At 44.5% G+C, this 16,747-nt stretch overlaps 1 protein-coding gene across 1 annotated transcript in view; it reads left to right on the top strand.

Annotated features, from left to right (window-relative positions):
• Nucleotides 1-13,381, top strand: part of LOC100605653 (putative transcription factor SPT20 homolog-like 2) — a 36,290-nt gene extending 22,909 nt beyond the window's left edge. The window contains exons 3-5 of the mRNA XM_003282123.2: nt 10,422-10,655; nt 10,744-10,820; nt 10,904-13,381. Coding sequence (XP_003282171.2) covers nt 10,422-10,655; nt 10,744-10,820; nt 10,904-13,381 — 2,789 coding nt within the window. The remainder of the gene's footprint in view (nt 1-10,421; nt 10,656-10,743; nt 10,821-10,903) is intronic.
• The last annotated feature ends 3,366 nt before the right edge of the window (nt 13,382-16,747 follow it).

Below are 16,747 nucleotides of genomic sequence, written 5' to 3'. Positions count from 1 at the left end.
TCGATTCCAGTGATTTTTCCACTGCATCTCTTGGTAAAATTGCCTTGAAGAATGGAGTTTAAGGGCATTCCTATGGGAGTCACATGTTCAGTCAAGGATCTTATGACAAATGGTTGTTGAGCTGCACTTCAGCTGGGCCACCTAAGACTTCAGCTGCTTCACCCTTCTTACCTGGAAACCAGCAAACTTGGGGCAGAGAGCAGAGTAGGTAAGAGCTAGGCTGCATGTCATTATAATTGGTCATAGTCATAGCCAATTTATTCCCATTCTTGAAGCTGTAACCATTTGAGTTCAAGTTGCAACTTAGTACAAAATGAAAAGAATATCCATGTTCTTTTAAGAACTACCTACTTCATTTTAAAACAACAATGACCAAACAAAATAAGAACTATGGAATTGTAATTAAAGCCTAGAATTTGATAAAACCGAGTTGGTATTACAGTTATGAGCCACATGTTTCAGTCAACAAAGAACTGCATATACAATGGTAGTCCCATAAGATTATAACACCATATTTTTACTGTACCTTTCTATGTTTAGCTATGTTTAGATACACAAATATTTACCATTGACTATAGTATTCAATTCAGTAACTATACAAGTGTGTAGCCTAGGAGCAACGGGCTATACCATATAGCCTAGGTATGTAGTAGGCTCTACCATCTAGGTTTGTGTATGTACACTTTAGGATGTTCACACAATGACAAAATCATCTAGGGATGCATTTCTCAGAATGTGTCCCCACCGCTAAGCCATAGATGACTGTATTTCTTAATGTCTTCCCCTGGCAAAATCATTAAAAATAAATATAAGTTCTCCTTTGCACTGCCATTAAAGAACTCAAATTTCCTTTAACTTAGGAAATATCAACAATCGCGTTAGTTCAGAATTGAGAAATTGGCCAGATGATATTACTCACTCGATACTTATTAAATTACAGATTCCTGGTCCCTACCACAGACCTACTTAATAATGTCCAGGTGAGGAATCCAGGAATTTTTAGTTTGATCAAGTAATAGGTGATTCTTAAGCTCAGCCAAGTTTGCATTTAGCTGATGCAGGGACAAAAAAAGGCTATATAAGTTGTGATTTTAAATATAGTTATGGTTCTGATGCTTTAAGAAACTTATCCAACTTCCCTGGATCTCAGTGTTCTTATCTGTAAAATGGGGACATTGGATCAGCTCTGTCTAGAAGAGGTAAATAGAGATAGCAGAAGGGACTGGAGCTTTGAAGTATTGGTTAGCAATCCTGACAGTATATTAGAATCCCCTGGGAAGCTTTTGAAAGTTACTGACGCCCAGGTACCACCCTAGACCAATTAAACAGAATTTTTGAGGGTGGTTCCACGTCTTGCTAGTTTTAAAATCTCCCCAGGTGACTTCAATGAATAGCCATGGTCACAAACCACTGCTTTAAAGGCTGACCCCAACCACATTGAGCCAGGATGATTTTGATTAGTCTCCCTGCACCTGCTTCCTTTTCTATAACCTGGGAGGCTGATACAGTTTGGATATTTGTCCCCTCAAAATCTCATGTTGAAATTTGATCCCCAATGTTGATACTGGTTGGTGGGAGGTGTTTGGGTCATGAGGGCAGATCCCTCACTAATGGCTTAGGATTTAATGTTTTCATTTCCTGTTCACTCACTGGTTTTCTTGTGTACAGTTACCCAGGAGTAATGTTTTTGCCATAGACTGTGAGTCTTGCAGACTGGCTCAGCTCGTCCTGCCAGCCCAAAGGCACATGCCTACTGGTCTCTTCCCAGGTGGTGATTTTTCCTCTACTCCATGAGAAAGTTATAAGGTAGATAAAATATGTCTTCATAGCCCCACAGGATCCTTTTGTACCCTCAGTGAGATCCTCTTTCTCACCTTCCTTGGACACCCTATGCTTTATTTCCTCCCATCCCCACCCACTCATTAAAAAAAAAAAAATTTCCCCTCCAAAAAAAAAAAAACAAAGCAGGTTCTCAGAAAGGATTTGAAATTCATTTACTATTTTAAGAGATTCAGCCGGGCACGGTGGCTCACGCTTGTAATCCCAGCACTTTGGGAGGCCGAGGCGGGCGGATCACAAGGTCAGGAGATCGAGACCATGGTGAAACCCCGTCTCTACTAAAAACACAAAAAATTAGCCGAGTGTAGTGGCGGGCGCCTGTAGTCCCAGCTACTCGGAGAGGCTGAGGCAGGAGAATGGCGTGAACCCGGGAAGCGGAGCTTGCAGTGAGCCGAGATTGTGCCACTGCACTCCAGCCTGGGCGACAGAGCAAGACTCCATCTCAAAAAAAAAAAAAAAAAAAGAGATTCAAAGATCTTCTGAAATCTGTCCATGTATCCCCTAGTTTAAAACATCTGCCCAGACTCAAAATTTCAGATGTCAAGTCAGGGCAGAGGTATTTTTGGAGTAGGGCCCCTGAAATCATGTGAGTAGCTGCCTAGTTGACCTGCTGACAAAGGCCTCTACTTCAGTCTGGCCTGTGCACATGCCCCTGTACATGTTTCAGGATTCCAGTCCCAACCCTAGGATGTCCAGATAGCCCTTAGACATGTTAGATCACGAAGGGTGCCAGCAAGCCTTCCAACAGATGAGGTCCCAAGGGTATCCTCGGGTTCTCTCTGCAAAGCTGAATATTTTGTCGATGTGGCAAATGGCCACAATTATTGAACCAACAAGGTAGCATGAGCCAAGATGCTAAGTCTGAGGTAGCTGACCCTCCACCCTGACACTGCAGCAATGATGAGACTCCTCCTGGTCATGCTATGTGGTTCTAAGGCCAGGCAAAGAGAGGCTGGGAACTGCAAACCAAGCTGATGAACTGCAATGTTTATGTGCCCAGAGCACAAATTTAGGCACAGGGATATTTCTGAAGCCTGTCTTAATTCCTGAAAGTTTGGAAAATCTTGTGAGGCTTGTGTGTACACATGTCTGGGTAACTAGGGCAGTTCAATTTGTCCTATGTTAACCTCCAACCATGCCCCCCCCACCACCAATTCCCCCAAAGTCAGTCCTTTGTTCCAGATTGGTTATCCATTTACCCACAAGTCCCAGGTCTCTGGTCGCCATTATTGTTTTTCTCACCTGGACCCCTCTCCTCCAGGGCCATAGGCAAAGCACAACACTTTCCCAAATATTCTCCCTTCCTTGTTTTTGATTCAAGCAAAAACGACTTACAAGAGAACTGAACACTTTTGCCATTAGTAACCACTAGAAAACACATTGAGCTTCAAATTATTCAATAAATTTTGACAGAAAAAAGTCAACTGTGGTTGTCTCTGGTTTTCACTGAAATGGGAGTGGTCTGTCTTAGAAGTAGACCCCACCCAAAGACCAGCCTCACAACTTCATATGGCCCCTTCCATCAGGGAGAGAGAGGCCCCCACACCTCCCCCTTCATCCTCATCCATGGAGATGTGGGTCCTTTAGGTGACCCATTAGGAGCCATTGGTACTGAATATTCCAGAATGAAAAATCATGTTTGGCCCACTTGGTTATCTTCATAGTTAAAAAGGGACTATCTAATTAAATAGTTTCTTTTTAATTATGTTTGGCATAATTTATACCATTCAAAAGGTTCAAAAAATAAAGAGTGAAAAGTAAACTTTTGCTGACAAAGAACTGTTATCCTCCAAAATATACAAAGAACTCTTAAAACTCAACAATAAGGAAATGAACAACCTGATTAAAATATGGGCAAAAGACTTGAATGGATACCTCACCAGAGAAGATATACAGATGGCAAATAACCATATGAAAAGATGCTCAACATGTATGTCATCTGGGAATTGTAAATTAAAACAAGGAGGCCCAACACCAGTGGCTCACGCCTGTGATCGGCACTTTGGGAGGCCAAGATGGGCAGATCACTTGAGCCCAGGAGTCCGAGACCAGCCTGGGCAACATGGTAAAACCCCTTTTTCACAAAAAAATACAAAAATTAGCTGGGCATGGTGGCATGGGCCTGTGGTCCCAGCTACTTGGGAGACTGAGGTGGGAGGATCGTCTGAGCCTGGGAGGTCAAGGCTGCAGTGAGCGGTGATCGTACCACTGCACTCCAGCCTGGGCAACACACCAAGACCCTGTCTCAAACAAAAAACAAAACAAAAACAGGGAGATACCACTACACACCTATTAGGATGGCCAAAATTCAAAACACTGAAAATACCAAATGCTGGCAAGTATGTGAAATAACAGAAACCCTCATTTATTGTGGGTAGGAGTGTACAGTCACTTTGGAAGAGAGTTTGGCAGTTTCTCACAAAACTATACCCTCACCATACAATCCAGCAATCACACACCTTGGTATTTACCCAAGTGAGTTGAAAACTCATGTTCACACCAAAACCTGCACAAGAATGTTTATAGCAGCTTTATTCATAATTGCCAGAACTTGGAAGCAACCAAGATGTCTTTCGGTAGGTGAATGGATAAACTGTTGCGTATCTATACAATGAAACACTATTCAGCACTGAAAAGAAATGAGCTATCAAACCATTAAAAGACATGGAGGAATCTTAAATGCATATTGCTAAGTGAAAGAAGCCAGTGTGAAAAAGCCACATACTGTATGATTCCAACTATATGATGTTCTGAAAAAGGCAAAACTATGGAGACAGTAAAAAGATCAATGTTTGTCAGGGGTTAGGGAGAGGAAGGGATAAATAGAGCACAGAGGATTTTTAGGGTAGTGAAACTATTCTGTATGATTCTATAATGGTAAATACATGTCATTATACATTTGTACAAACTCGTAGAATGTACAACACCAAGAGTGAACCCTGATGTAAATTCTGGGCTTTGATTGATAATGATATGTCAATGTAGGTTCATCAGTTGTAACAAATGTATCACCCTGGTATGGAATGTTGATAGTGGGGGAGGTTAAGGGGTGGGGGGCAGGGAGATGGGAACTATCTACTTTTTACTCAATGTTGCTGTGAACCTAGAACTGCTTTTTAAGAAAGACTATAAAAAAGAAAAACAAGGAGTCAGATGCTTGCAAAAAAAAAAAAGGAAACCTTCGCCCTTCCCCGTACCCTACCACCCTGTCTCTTAGGGGATCAGTCCCCAACATCCAGCGGGACGTTTTAAATCCAGAGATATTTCAAAGGTTTCATCTAGAAATCTGGCTGAATAAGCCACCAAACTTTTGTTCACAATTGACTAAAGTTCAATGGCTTCTCTTTCCTTTTATTTTCTTTGGTAACACTCTGATGGGTTAGTGAGCAGTGAAACGGCCAATAGGTAGCAATTTCAGGGTATGAGAGTCAAGGGACATGCATAATCCATCACAGAGGAACCTCCCTGTGATAACTGGGAGGAGACCTCTAAGAACTACACCTACAATTGATAGATCCAACTGAGATTGATGCTAAGGAGTAGGGCGAGCCTTAGATAAAAATGGTTGAAGTCTATGTTTCTCTTACCCTTTCAGGTACTCCCTCCCTCTTCCCCCAGACAAAAACTCTTCAAAATTAATGTGTTTTCTCTTCTAGGTCATTTTTATTGTCATTCAACAAATACTTACTATTGGATATAGGGAGGAAGAGAGAAACGGAAGAGTTGAGGGTGATTCCAAGGTTTTTAGTCTGAGCAACCAAAAAGATGAAGTTGTCACTTCCTGAGATGGGGAAGGCTGCTTGGGTAGCTTTGCACTGTGTCAACTTGGCTAAGCTGGGACTATGTTTCCTAGAATTCCCTTTCCTCTGGACCTGTCTCCTGAACTAGACTCATAACATCATGAGTATGATATGATTCTGGGGTGTAGGGCTGGCCAAAAGGGAAATTTTTATGAGATCTGGAAGTCAGGATTGAAGCAGCAGCCATTACATTCTGAAGTTCAGTGTCAGGTACCAGGCATCACTGCAGCTCACACATGTTGCTCATCTACTGGCTCACCTTGATGGGAGCTGGGGAGTAGGCAGTAGCTGGGCCCACAGCTCCCCCAGCGCCCGCTGGATATCCTCCTTCAGCTTTTCTGAGTCCTGGGCCAGGTGCCTGTGCACCTCCATGGCAAAGGGAGCCAGTTCCTTCTGCAAGTCACCTGAATCACCAAGGTTACAGGCAATGAGAGCCAGACTCAGGTTTGTCCTCGCTGGTTCCAGTTAGCCCTTGTGTGTTCCAGATGGTCCTTGTTCTCATGCTTCATGCCTAGCTTTTCTTCCTTGCTGCCTGCTCTACTGACCCCCAGTGGTATCAGGTTCACGCCCAGATGCAGAAGCAACAGCCCTCCACAGACTTCTTCACCAGCTTCCCTTTGTGATCCCTGGTTAATGACTTTTTTCCGACCTTCCAATTGTCCTCTTCTACACATTTACTTCCCTAGGGTCTCCCATGATTTGTGGGGTCTGGTCACTATAAGCAAATGTAATTCCATATTACTTATAGTGATTCCAATTCCTAATTGAACCCCACTGATACTCTGCCAAAGGAGCAAGTTTGGGTAGGAGATAAGCAATTCAGTTTGAACATATTAAATTGAAAATTCCCATTCAGCAGTCAGGGGGAGATTTTGAATAGGAAGCTTGAGGTTATGAGTCTGTAGTTCAGGGGAGAGGTCCAGGCTGGAGCTATACATTTGGAAACCATTAGGACGTAGATGGTATCTAAAGCCGTAAGACCAGATCAGGTCATCAAATGACTGAGTGTAAATAGAGAAAAATTGTCTAAAGACCAAGTCCAGGGATGCTGTGACATTAAGAAAACAAAGGGCAGATAACATACCCTGAAAGAACAAATGCTAAACGAAGACCAAAGATAAATTATTGAAATGAGCAAAGTTCTTAACCGTTGAATAAATCTAGAAAATTTGGAAACGGTTATTGACATTTACCAGGCAGACGAACAAAAATATCTTTGCTAGTTTATCTTTTTAAAGATAACTTCTAAAGATTTAATGATGTTTTTGTTTGCATCTATCCCACTGGCCACGGGCTGTCTTTATTAATCAGGTCCAATGGCAGATTTAGAGCATTAGCAAAGTAATTCAGGGCCAACCATAACAGCCATTGCAGTAAAAACAAAAATAACATTTTAAAAATTACATCTATCATTTGAACTATCCTAGAAATTGAGGTGTAAAGTGTTTTCTGGTTTAGAGATTGCTGCTTTATTTCTCCAGACCTGGTTTTGTGATACCACAGGGTGGTGGTTCTTAACCAGATGATTTTGTCCCCCAGGGAACATTCGACAATGTATGGAGACAGTTTTGATTGTCATAAATGGGAGGGGGCTGCTACTGGCATATAGTGGGTAAAGGCCATGGATGCTATTAAAAATCCTACAATGCACAGGACAGCCCCCATGACAAATGGGAATAATGCAGAGAGGGAGAAACCCTGTCTTAGGGTCTGGCTACCTAGAGAGCAGAATGAAAGTCTTAACAGAACAAAATCCAATTTCATTTACTTTTCAGTAAAATGGTTAAAGGATGGGCAAGTGGAAGAAAGGGAAGGGGGATAGAGTTCGAGAAAAGAAAAAGAGGGAAAAAGAAGAAGGGGGAAGATTAATATGCCGTGCAGCACTTATGGGTTGTGAGACGCTCTTATATCCAATAAACAACTCTTAGCAGATGTGGAAGCACTGAATGATGTAACAGGCTATGGAAAGTGATCTTCACTCAATCTCAGCGCTACAATGTTACCTAAGGTTTGCTTTACTATAGCTGGGGCCTGATCACAGGAGAAATACAAAATGTCAGAGCAAGTGATGGAGGGTTAACCAGGAGGCAACAGTATCTTCAGCTTCTGCAGTCTTTGGGCCCTGTATTTTCAAATTCTCTGCTGGTCCCTCTAATTAACGGCAGCAGGGAAGAGGTGGCAAAGATCTAGACCCCAATGGGTATAGAACAAAGTGGTTTGCTAATTGTAAATTAGGACAATTATCTTGCAATTAATTGAATTTTCTTATTCCTCTAGCAAATCTTAGCATGGCCATGAATTTTTCTCAGCTTGTGCCATTCTCTGCTGTGCTGCTACAGGGGAGGGCTGAAGTTGAAGTTCTTATAATCAACCAGTGTGCTCATTAGCATGCTTGCAAGGCCTGAAGGATGGTGTGCACTCAGAGGAATTAAAAAAAAATTAATCTTGTGGAAAGGCCTGGTAATTAGGCAGCTCAAGTGAAGGGGATGGCCGAGCCATTATAAGCACTGTCAGGCCTAGTAATGCATGTCATAACACACACACAGGTTCACAACCTCTTCCAGTGCAGCTGTGGCCCAGGCAGCCTTGGGGTCTTCCCTCTGGGGAGTCAAGAGTGGGTCACATCCTCCATTTTTGGCCTTGTTGGCTTTAATACCTGGAAAAAAAAAGCCTTACATGAAATTGACCATTTCACTTGGATAGAATACAAATTCACTTCTCCATATGCCCAGATATATGACATAGCACATTATCTACAAAATTAAGAATGAATGGGGCCGGGCGTGGTGGCTCATGCCTATAATCCCAGCACTTTGGGAAGCCAAGGCAGGTGGATCACTTTGAGGTCAGGAGTCCAGACCAGCCTGGCCAACATGGCAAACACTGTCTAGACTAAAAATACAAAAATTACCCAGCTGTGGTGGTACACACCTGTAGTCCCAGCTACAAGGCAGGCTGAGGCAGGAGAATTGCTTGAACACGGGAGGAAGAGATTGCAGTGAGCCGAGATCACGCCACTGCACTCCAGCCTGGGTGACAGAGTGAGACTCAGTCTAAAAAAAAAAAAAGGCCGATTTCTCCCACTTATCTTCAGTCCTAAATGTAGCTAATGCTGCCGGTGCCCTGTCCATCTCCCCTTGGCATTCACCATTCTGTACACACAGACAGAGTCTTACTGCTAGCACCTGTGACTCTGAGAACATCCTCAAGCCACAGCAGCATGGGTGGCCCCTGTATGTGGCAACAAGAAGTGTCAGGAAATAATGCTCCCAGCACTGTCCTAAGTCAATGAGAAAGAAGTGGATGAATAAATACCCCCAGCTTCTTTGCCTCTAGGGAAGAACAATCTGAGGCTTATTCTGTACTGTCTTCCAAGGTCCCCAGCGTGGACCAGTTGTCCGGAGCTGCTTGTGCTCAGGAATACGTCTTTCATTGTCTGTTTTCCCATCTCTGACTCAGCTCCCCTTTCTGTCACCAATGCTTCTAAGGATTAGCACCCAAAGAAACTACTCCCACTCAAATCCTCTCCTCCGGGAATGCTTTTGGGGAAACCCAAGTGAAGACACAGGCAATTCACCAGCTGAAGATCGAGTCCATCCCATGGCAGGGCGGGCAGATACACCTCTCTAATAAGTGAGATGCACCCTGGGATATCAGTGGAGGGAGGCACAGAATTTAGATCACACTCATGAGTCAGAAAAACAGGCTATGGAGTAGATCTCCCCAGAAAAGCATTATTGATCTTGTCCAATAAAACAAACAAAAACAAACAAACTGGGAGATTTCAAGGCAACAAAGTTAATGGAAAACAATGTCCCATAGGTTACCTAAGACAGAATGATAACACTGCAAATCCATCATTAGGATCTTAGCTAAGGTCTACAGTTTAATCACTGAAAATTTAGGCCAGGCGTGGTGGCTCACGCCTGTAATCCCAGCACTTTGGGAGGCCGAGGCGGGAGGATCACGAGGTCAGGAGATCAAGACCATCCTGGCTAACACGGTGAAACCCCATCTCTACCAAAAATACAAAAAATTAGCCGGGCGTGGTGGTGGGCGCCTGTAGTCCCAGCTACTCAGGAGGCTGAGGCAGGAGAATGGCGTGAACCCAGGAGGCGGAGCTTGCAGTGAGCCGAGATCGCGCCACTGCACTCCAGCCTGTGGGACAGAGTGAGACTCCGTCTCAAAAAAAAAAAAAAAAAAGAAAATTTATTGCCATCACCTGGAACAATTGTTCTCGTCCGTATCAGGTGCAAATCACCTTGTAGAAATGAATGGTTTCATGTCTCTCTGCCATCCTGACCTGCAATCCATAGACAATGTAATGACCATCACGTAATTTTTTAACCTGTAGGTGCCCTAACTCAACACATGGAGAAATAAAAGGTGAGTAATTATGTAAACGAATGTCATGTACTGGTGCATCCACATGAACACCCCCAGGCGGGAGCTCACTGGACGACGACATGAAGAATCCTGACGCTTGCCACAAACCTGTGGCGTCTCCGGGCATGGAAACACTGCTACTGCAGGCTCATTCCGCAGCCCAGTGGCTGATACCAGCAGCAGTGCTGCCACTGATGGCAAGAGATTCCAAAAGTGCCAACAATTGTTGAAGTTTCCGCCAAGACCAGTGACAACTTCCCATGATTTCCCGACAGTGGTATTCCTGTGGAAACTGATGTCTGTGCATGGTACGAAAGATGTGTCTATACTGTCGTTAGTGGCTTGTGCTTTTGCATGTACGCTTTCAAGGTGAAATGGCAAGTAGTTGAGTGCCAGTGCGGGCAGCAGACCCAGAAGTGCAGCGAGTGAGCCTTGCACCCAGGAAGCCAGAGAAGCAGGGGGCGCCTGGAATCTGCGGTGTGCGGCAAGTGCGCACGCGCGCAGACGGCGCTCAGTCGCTGACCCCGGCCCTCCCGTTCATTTCCGGTGCAGCACTCAGAGACGCGAAGCCCAGGCCACGACAATCACCCCTGAGGTACCGATGTTTTCAGAAACCCTCAAACAGATTGGGTAGCGCTTCCCTGGGGGCAGGTTTCTGGGCAGGTGCCCAGACGCGCCTAGAAGCTGACCCCAGCCCTCCCGCTCACTTCCGTTCCAGGCCACACAGACGCGAAACCCGGCCACAAGGACGACCCCTCAGGTACCGATGTTTCCAGAAACCCTCAAATAGACTGGGTAGCGCTTCCCTGGGGGCGGGTTTCTGGGCAGGTGCCCATGTTGAACTCAGTGTGGACTTGCCACGTCTTGCGGGCTTGTAGATTAATAAGACAGCCGTGATTCCACCCTGCTTCACCAACGCACATGCGTTTTCTCTCCTCTTAGGGGCCCTGCTTTCTGTTACAATGGATCGAGATTTAGAACAGGCTCTGGATCGTGCAGAGAATATCACTGAAATTGCCCAACAGAGACCTCCTAGAAGGAGATACTCACCTAGGGTGGGAAAAACTCTACAGGAAAAACTTTATGACATTTATGTTGAAGAATGTGGAAAAGAGCCTGAGGATCCTCAGGAATTGAGAAGCAATGTAAACTCGTTAGAAAAGCTTGTTAGGAGAGAGTCCTTGCCATGTTTACTGGTCAATCTATACCCAGGCAATCAGGGGTATTCTGTGATGCTCCAGAGAGAAGATGGGTCCTTTGCAGAGACCATTCGGTTGCCTTATGATGAAAGGGCATTGCTCGACTACTTGGATGCAGAAGAATTACCCCCTGCTTTGGGTGATGTCCTGGATAAAGCTTCGGTTAACATTTTTCATAGTGGGTGTGTCATAGTAGAAGTTCGTGACTACAGGCAGTCCAGTAATATGCAACCTCCTGGTTACCAAAGCAGGCATATTCTCTTACGTCCAACGATGCAGACTTTAGCCCATGATGTGAAGACGATGACAAGAGATGGCCAGAAATGGAGCCAGGAAGACAGATTTCCGCTTGAGAGTCAACTGATCTTAGCAACAGCTGAACCACTGTGTCTTGATCCTTCTGTAGCAGTCGCCTGCACTGCACACAGGCTGCTGTACAACAAGCAAAAGATGAATACCGACCCGACGAAACAGTGCCTCCAGAGGTATTCGTGGCCCTCTGTAAAGCCACAGCAGGAGCAATCTGACTGTCCACCTCCTCCTGAGCTGAGAGTGTCGACTTCTGGCCAAAAAGAAGAAAGAAAAGCGGGTCAGCCTTGTGAGCCGAACATTGCTAAAGCAGGAAGTTGTGTAGACATGTGGAAATGCAGACCCTGTGACTGTGATTTGGCCGTGCCTTCAGAAGTGGATGTGGAGAAAATTGCTAAAGGGTATCAGTCCGTCACAGCTGCTGACCCACAGCTCCCAGTCTGGCCAGCCCAGGAGGTAGAAGACCCTTTCGGATTTGCATGGGAAGCTGGCTGTCAGGCCTGGGACACCAAGCCAAACATCACGCAGTCGTTTAATGATCCGTTTTTCAGTGGTGAAATACAGCTACATAAAAAAGCCAGGCAGAAGAGCCAGAAGTCTCCCTGGCAGCCCTTCCCAGATGACCATTCAGCTTGTCTCAGGCCTGGGTCAGAGACTGATGCTGGGAGGGCAGTGAGTCAGGCCCAGGAATCGGTGCAGAGCAAAGTCAAAGGTCCAGGCAAGATGTCACACAGCTCCAGTGGCCCAGCCAGTGTCAGTCAGCTCTCTTCACGGAAAACACCAGAACAGCCTGAGCCTGTGTGGGTCCAGTCTTCAGTATTGGGGAAGGGAGAGAAACATCCACCTCCCCGCACCCAACTTCCCTCAAGCTCAGGAAAGTTTTCCTCAGGTAACAGTTTTCCCCCACAACAGGCAGGCAGTTCTCTTAAGCGTCCATTTCCTGCTGCTGCTGCTGCTGCTGCTGCTGGGGCGGCGGCGGTGGGGGCAGCACCAAGTCATTCTCAGAAGCCCTCTGTGCCTCTCATTCAAGCTAGCAGGCGCCATCCAGCTGCCCAGCCCCCCACCAGATTCGTAAAAATAGCCCCAGCCATTCAGGTCAGGACAGGCTCCACTGGCCTAAGGGCCATCAACGTGGAGGGCCCGGTCCAGGGAGCCTACGCTTTGGGGAGCAGTTTCAAGCCTGTGCAGGCCCCTGGCTCGGGTGGCCCGGCTCCTGCAGGAATCAGTGGCAGTGGCCTTCAGTCCTCAGGAGGTCCACTCCCAGGTGCAAGGCCCGGTGCAGTGCAGGCATCTTCTCCAGCACCCCTTCAGTTTTTCCTGAATACTCCCGAAGGTCTCAAGCCTCTGACACTCCTCCAGGTTCCGCAGGGCTCGGTGGTTCTGACCGGCCGGCAGCAGCAGTTCCATCAGCTGGTTTCCCTGCAGCAGCTCCAGCAGCCCACAGCTGCTCACCCTCCTCAGCCAGGGCCACAGGGTTCCGCACTAGGTTTGAGGACTCAAGGGCAGGCCTTCCCTGCTCAGCAATTTCTTAACGTGAACCTCACTGGAGCAGGTAGTGGTCTGCAGCCCCAGCCCCAGGCTGCTGTGTTGGTTTTGCTTGGCTCTGCCCAGGTTCCTCAGCAGGGTGTCCAGCTCCCCTCTGTCTTGAGGCAGCAGCCATGGCTGCTGCAGCCACAACAACAGCCACAGCAGATCCAGCTCCAGACTCAGCAGTTGAGAGTCCCACAGCAGCCAGTGTTTTTGGCAACAGGCGCTGTTCAGATAGTGCAGCCACATCCAGGTGGGCAAGCAGCAAGCCAGTCGGTAGGTCAGACGAAGGGAGGCAAGCCAACCCCTCCAGGGCCCTGAGGCTTGAGTAGTTTGTCTCTCTTTTAAAAGCACAGGAGCACTGACCCAAATGGTTTCCCAGTTTTTACTTGAGTTTTGTTTTTTTTTTTCATGTTTTGGTATTTTACATTTTAAAGTACACAGTTTACACAGAAGCACAATCCACTGATTTTTATTTAGAAACAGGGAAGTGATTTCCTAGAGGGGCATTGTTTTGCTTAAGTTACTCCTTTTGTTGTCATTGCTGTTGATATAATTATTTTTAATGTAGTATTTTAAAGTGTCCAAATCCTAACCAGGTTGAGTTTAAACTTGTGAAGCATATAATTTCTCTAGAGCCATAAAATGGCAATACCAACAATGTTAATATTTTAACAATATTTTAATTTTAAGTTAATATTTTAACAACAAGAGCGCAATTTAAAATTTTTAATTGTGGTAAAAACATATAATCTAAAATGGACCACATTAACTATTGTAAGTGCGCGGTGCAATAGTATTAAGTCCACCCCCACGGTTGTGCCACAGATCTCAAGACCATCTTGCAACACTGAAACTCATGCCCATTGAACACCAGCTCCCCATTCTCCCTTGCCCAGTCCCTGGCAGCCATTGTTCTACTTTCTTTCTCTATGAGTTGACTACCCTGGCCATTTCATGGAAGTGGAATCATATGGCATTTGTCACTTGGTGAGTGGCTTATCTCACTTGGTATAATGTCCTCATGATTTATCCCTGCTGTCTCATGTGACATGAAGGTCATAGCTTTTTAAAAATGGTCTCACTGTACATAATATATATGAAAGTGACCTATGAACTCTGAGAAACCTCTTTCAGAAGAAAGAGTGTAATTGTATTTACATTAATAGGTTTATGCACAATATATGGAATGGAATTATTACACATTTTGAAAAATGAAAAGAAAGTACAGTACAGTGATGCTTGTCACACTGCGATTGAGTACATAGGAGACCTCTAAAGCTGTGGAATGGAATTAGTGGCAGATTTGCTTGTGTGACAGTCCCCTGACCTTTCAAAGGCCGTGTCTGCACCTAGTGCTCCACAGAGCAAGGCAAGGCTTTCTCACTAGCTTTGAAAAGGCTCTTTTTGGATGTTTTGTGTGCTCTCTTTATAAAATCATTTACATTTTTTGTAGGTTGTTTGCAAGAAGTTAATAGTGAAACATTTGAAAATCCATTTTATTGGTTTGCTTTTCAAATATTTGTAGCCTTGTTTCTTAAGTAGAACCCCCGTCTTTGTCTTTCTCTCTTTGTTGATGCATCATCATCATTTGTTCAGCTGTTTCTGCTCCCTCATTTTTTCCCTTGTTCCAGTGAGACTCAAAGAACCATGAACTTTTGTGCCCTTTTGTTTTCCTTTTCTTTTTTCTTTTTTAACAACTAAGGGGTAATCACAGAACAACCAACCATTGTAAAGTACAATTGTAAAGTGGCGTTTAGTACATTCATGATGTTGTACAACTACCCCTTCTGTTTCCAAAACATTTTCATTACCCACCAAGAAATCTCTGTACCCATTAAGCACTAGCTTGTCATCTTCACACCCCCAGCCTCTGGCAACCACCAATTTGCTTTCTGTTTCTATGGATTTACCTAAATATTTCCTGTAAATCTAGTCATACAGTATGTGATCTTTTGTGTCTGGCCTCTTTCACTCGGCATAATGTCTTTGAAGTTCTTCCATGTTGTAAAATGTATTGCTACTTCATTCCTTTCTGTGGTTCAATAACATTCCGTTGTTTGTCTATAGCATATTTTTGTTTATTAATTCTTCTGATGATGGACACTTGGGTTGTTTCTACCTTTTGGGCGCTGTGCATAGAGCTGCTGTCAACTTTCATGTACAAGCATCTGTTCTAGCACCTCATATTTTGCTCTGTTAAAACCTTGAAGGGCACCCTATGTAATATTAGTTTTTCTAGGTACACAGGTATATTTCTCTGTTTTTTGCCTTAACAAAATAGAAGGAAATTTGATCTGGCATTCCAAAAGACATCAGTAAAGAGACAGGTATCCAGTGAATTTTACTTGATGAACCCTTTTACTAATGTGCTACCGATGCTGTTAAAGATTTGACCAACTTCAAGCAAACACATCGAATTTCCTAAGTGACACCAAGTCCATCAGAGCAGCCTGGACATAATTGGGAATGGTGCCTGCACTTTTAAGAAGCGAATGAGTGCAATGACCAGTTGTAGAGAAGAGTTTATGCATGGCCTTCGGAGCTAAGCAGTGACCTGAATTCAGTATGTCACCAAATTTGGTGTGCTTTCTCCTTTGCCCCCTGCTTCTTTCAAGTAGGACATGGAGACAACAGCCAAATTTGTGCTTCAGTGATGTGACCTTCCCTTCCCAGGCAGGCAAATAAATTGAGTTTTGTTTCTGATTATCATTTGGTGGTCTTTATTTCCTTATAATGATCCTCAACAGAGTTGATAATTGGATGCAACTGCCACAATGATGAAGAGGAAAGAATATAACCCTTGAAATAAAACCCTGGAGTATGTATTTATTTAAACACCTATATAAGGAGGATTTTCCACAATAATGTTGGAGATGGGGGAGAAGACAGACCAAAGAAAAATAAAAATGCCTCTTTAGGACCTAGATTGTATTCAACCCTCATCTCATTGTGTCCTTCAGCAATTTAAGCTAGATTTACAGAATAATGAAATGTCAATAGATGAGTACACAATAGAAAGAATGAGAAATAGGTTGGTGCAAAAGTGATTGTGGTTTTTGCCATTACTTGTTTTATTTGTTTTTTGTTTTTTGTTTTTTTTAGATGGAGTTTTCGCTGTTGTTGCCCAGGCTGGAGTGTAGTGGCACAATCTCAGCTCACTGCAACCTCCACCTCCCAGATTCAAGCGATTCTCCTGCCTCAGTCTCCCTAATAGCTGGGATTACAGGCATGTGTCACCATATCTGACTAATTTTTTTGTATTTTTAGTAGAGGTGGGGTTTCACCATGTTGGCCAGGCTGGTCTCAAACTCCTGATCTCAGGGGATCCACCTGTCTCAGCCTCCCAAAGTGCTGGGATTACATGTGTGAGCCACCGTGCCTGGCCAGTTTTTGCCATTACTTTTAATGTCAAGAAGCACAGTTACTTTTGCACTAAACTAATACAGGCAGGCTCAATATTTTAGTGGCTTATTGCCCTACCCCAAGTCAGAGGCCAGGACACAGACCAAGAAGATGATAGAAATAACATTACAGGAGAAAAGTATTGACCAACCCAGGAAGTCCAGGTATTTGTATCTGCACAGAGAATTTGTACTTATTTATAAGTGACAAGTTTAAACAGCTGTCATTCTGTGTTAGATTTCTGTTTTGGGAAAAACACCCAATTCTGCTAAGAAACTTATT

The sequence above is a fragment of the Nomascus leucogenys genome, chromosome X, assembly GCF_006542625.1.
Source record: "Nomascus leucogenys isolate Asia chromosome X, Asia_NLE_v1, whole genome shotgun sequence".
Classification (NCBI taxonomy): domain Eukaryota; kingdom Metazoa; phylum Chordata; class Mammalia; order Primates; family Hylobatidae; genus Nomascus; species Nomascus leucogenys.
This window is presented reverse-complemented; position numbering and strand designations above follow the sequence as displayed.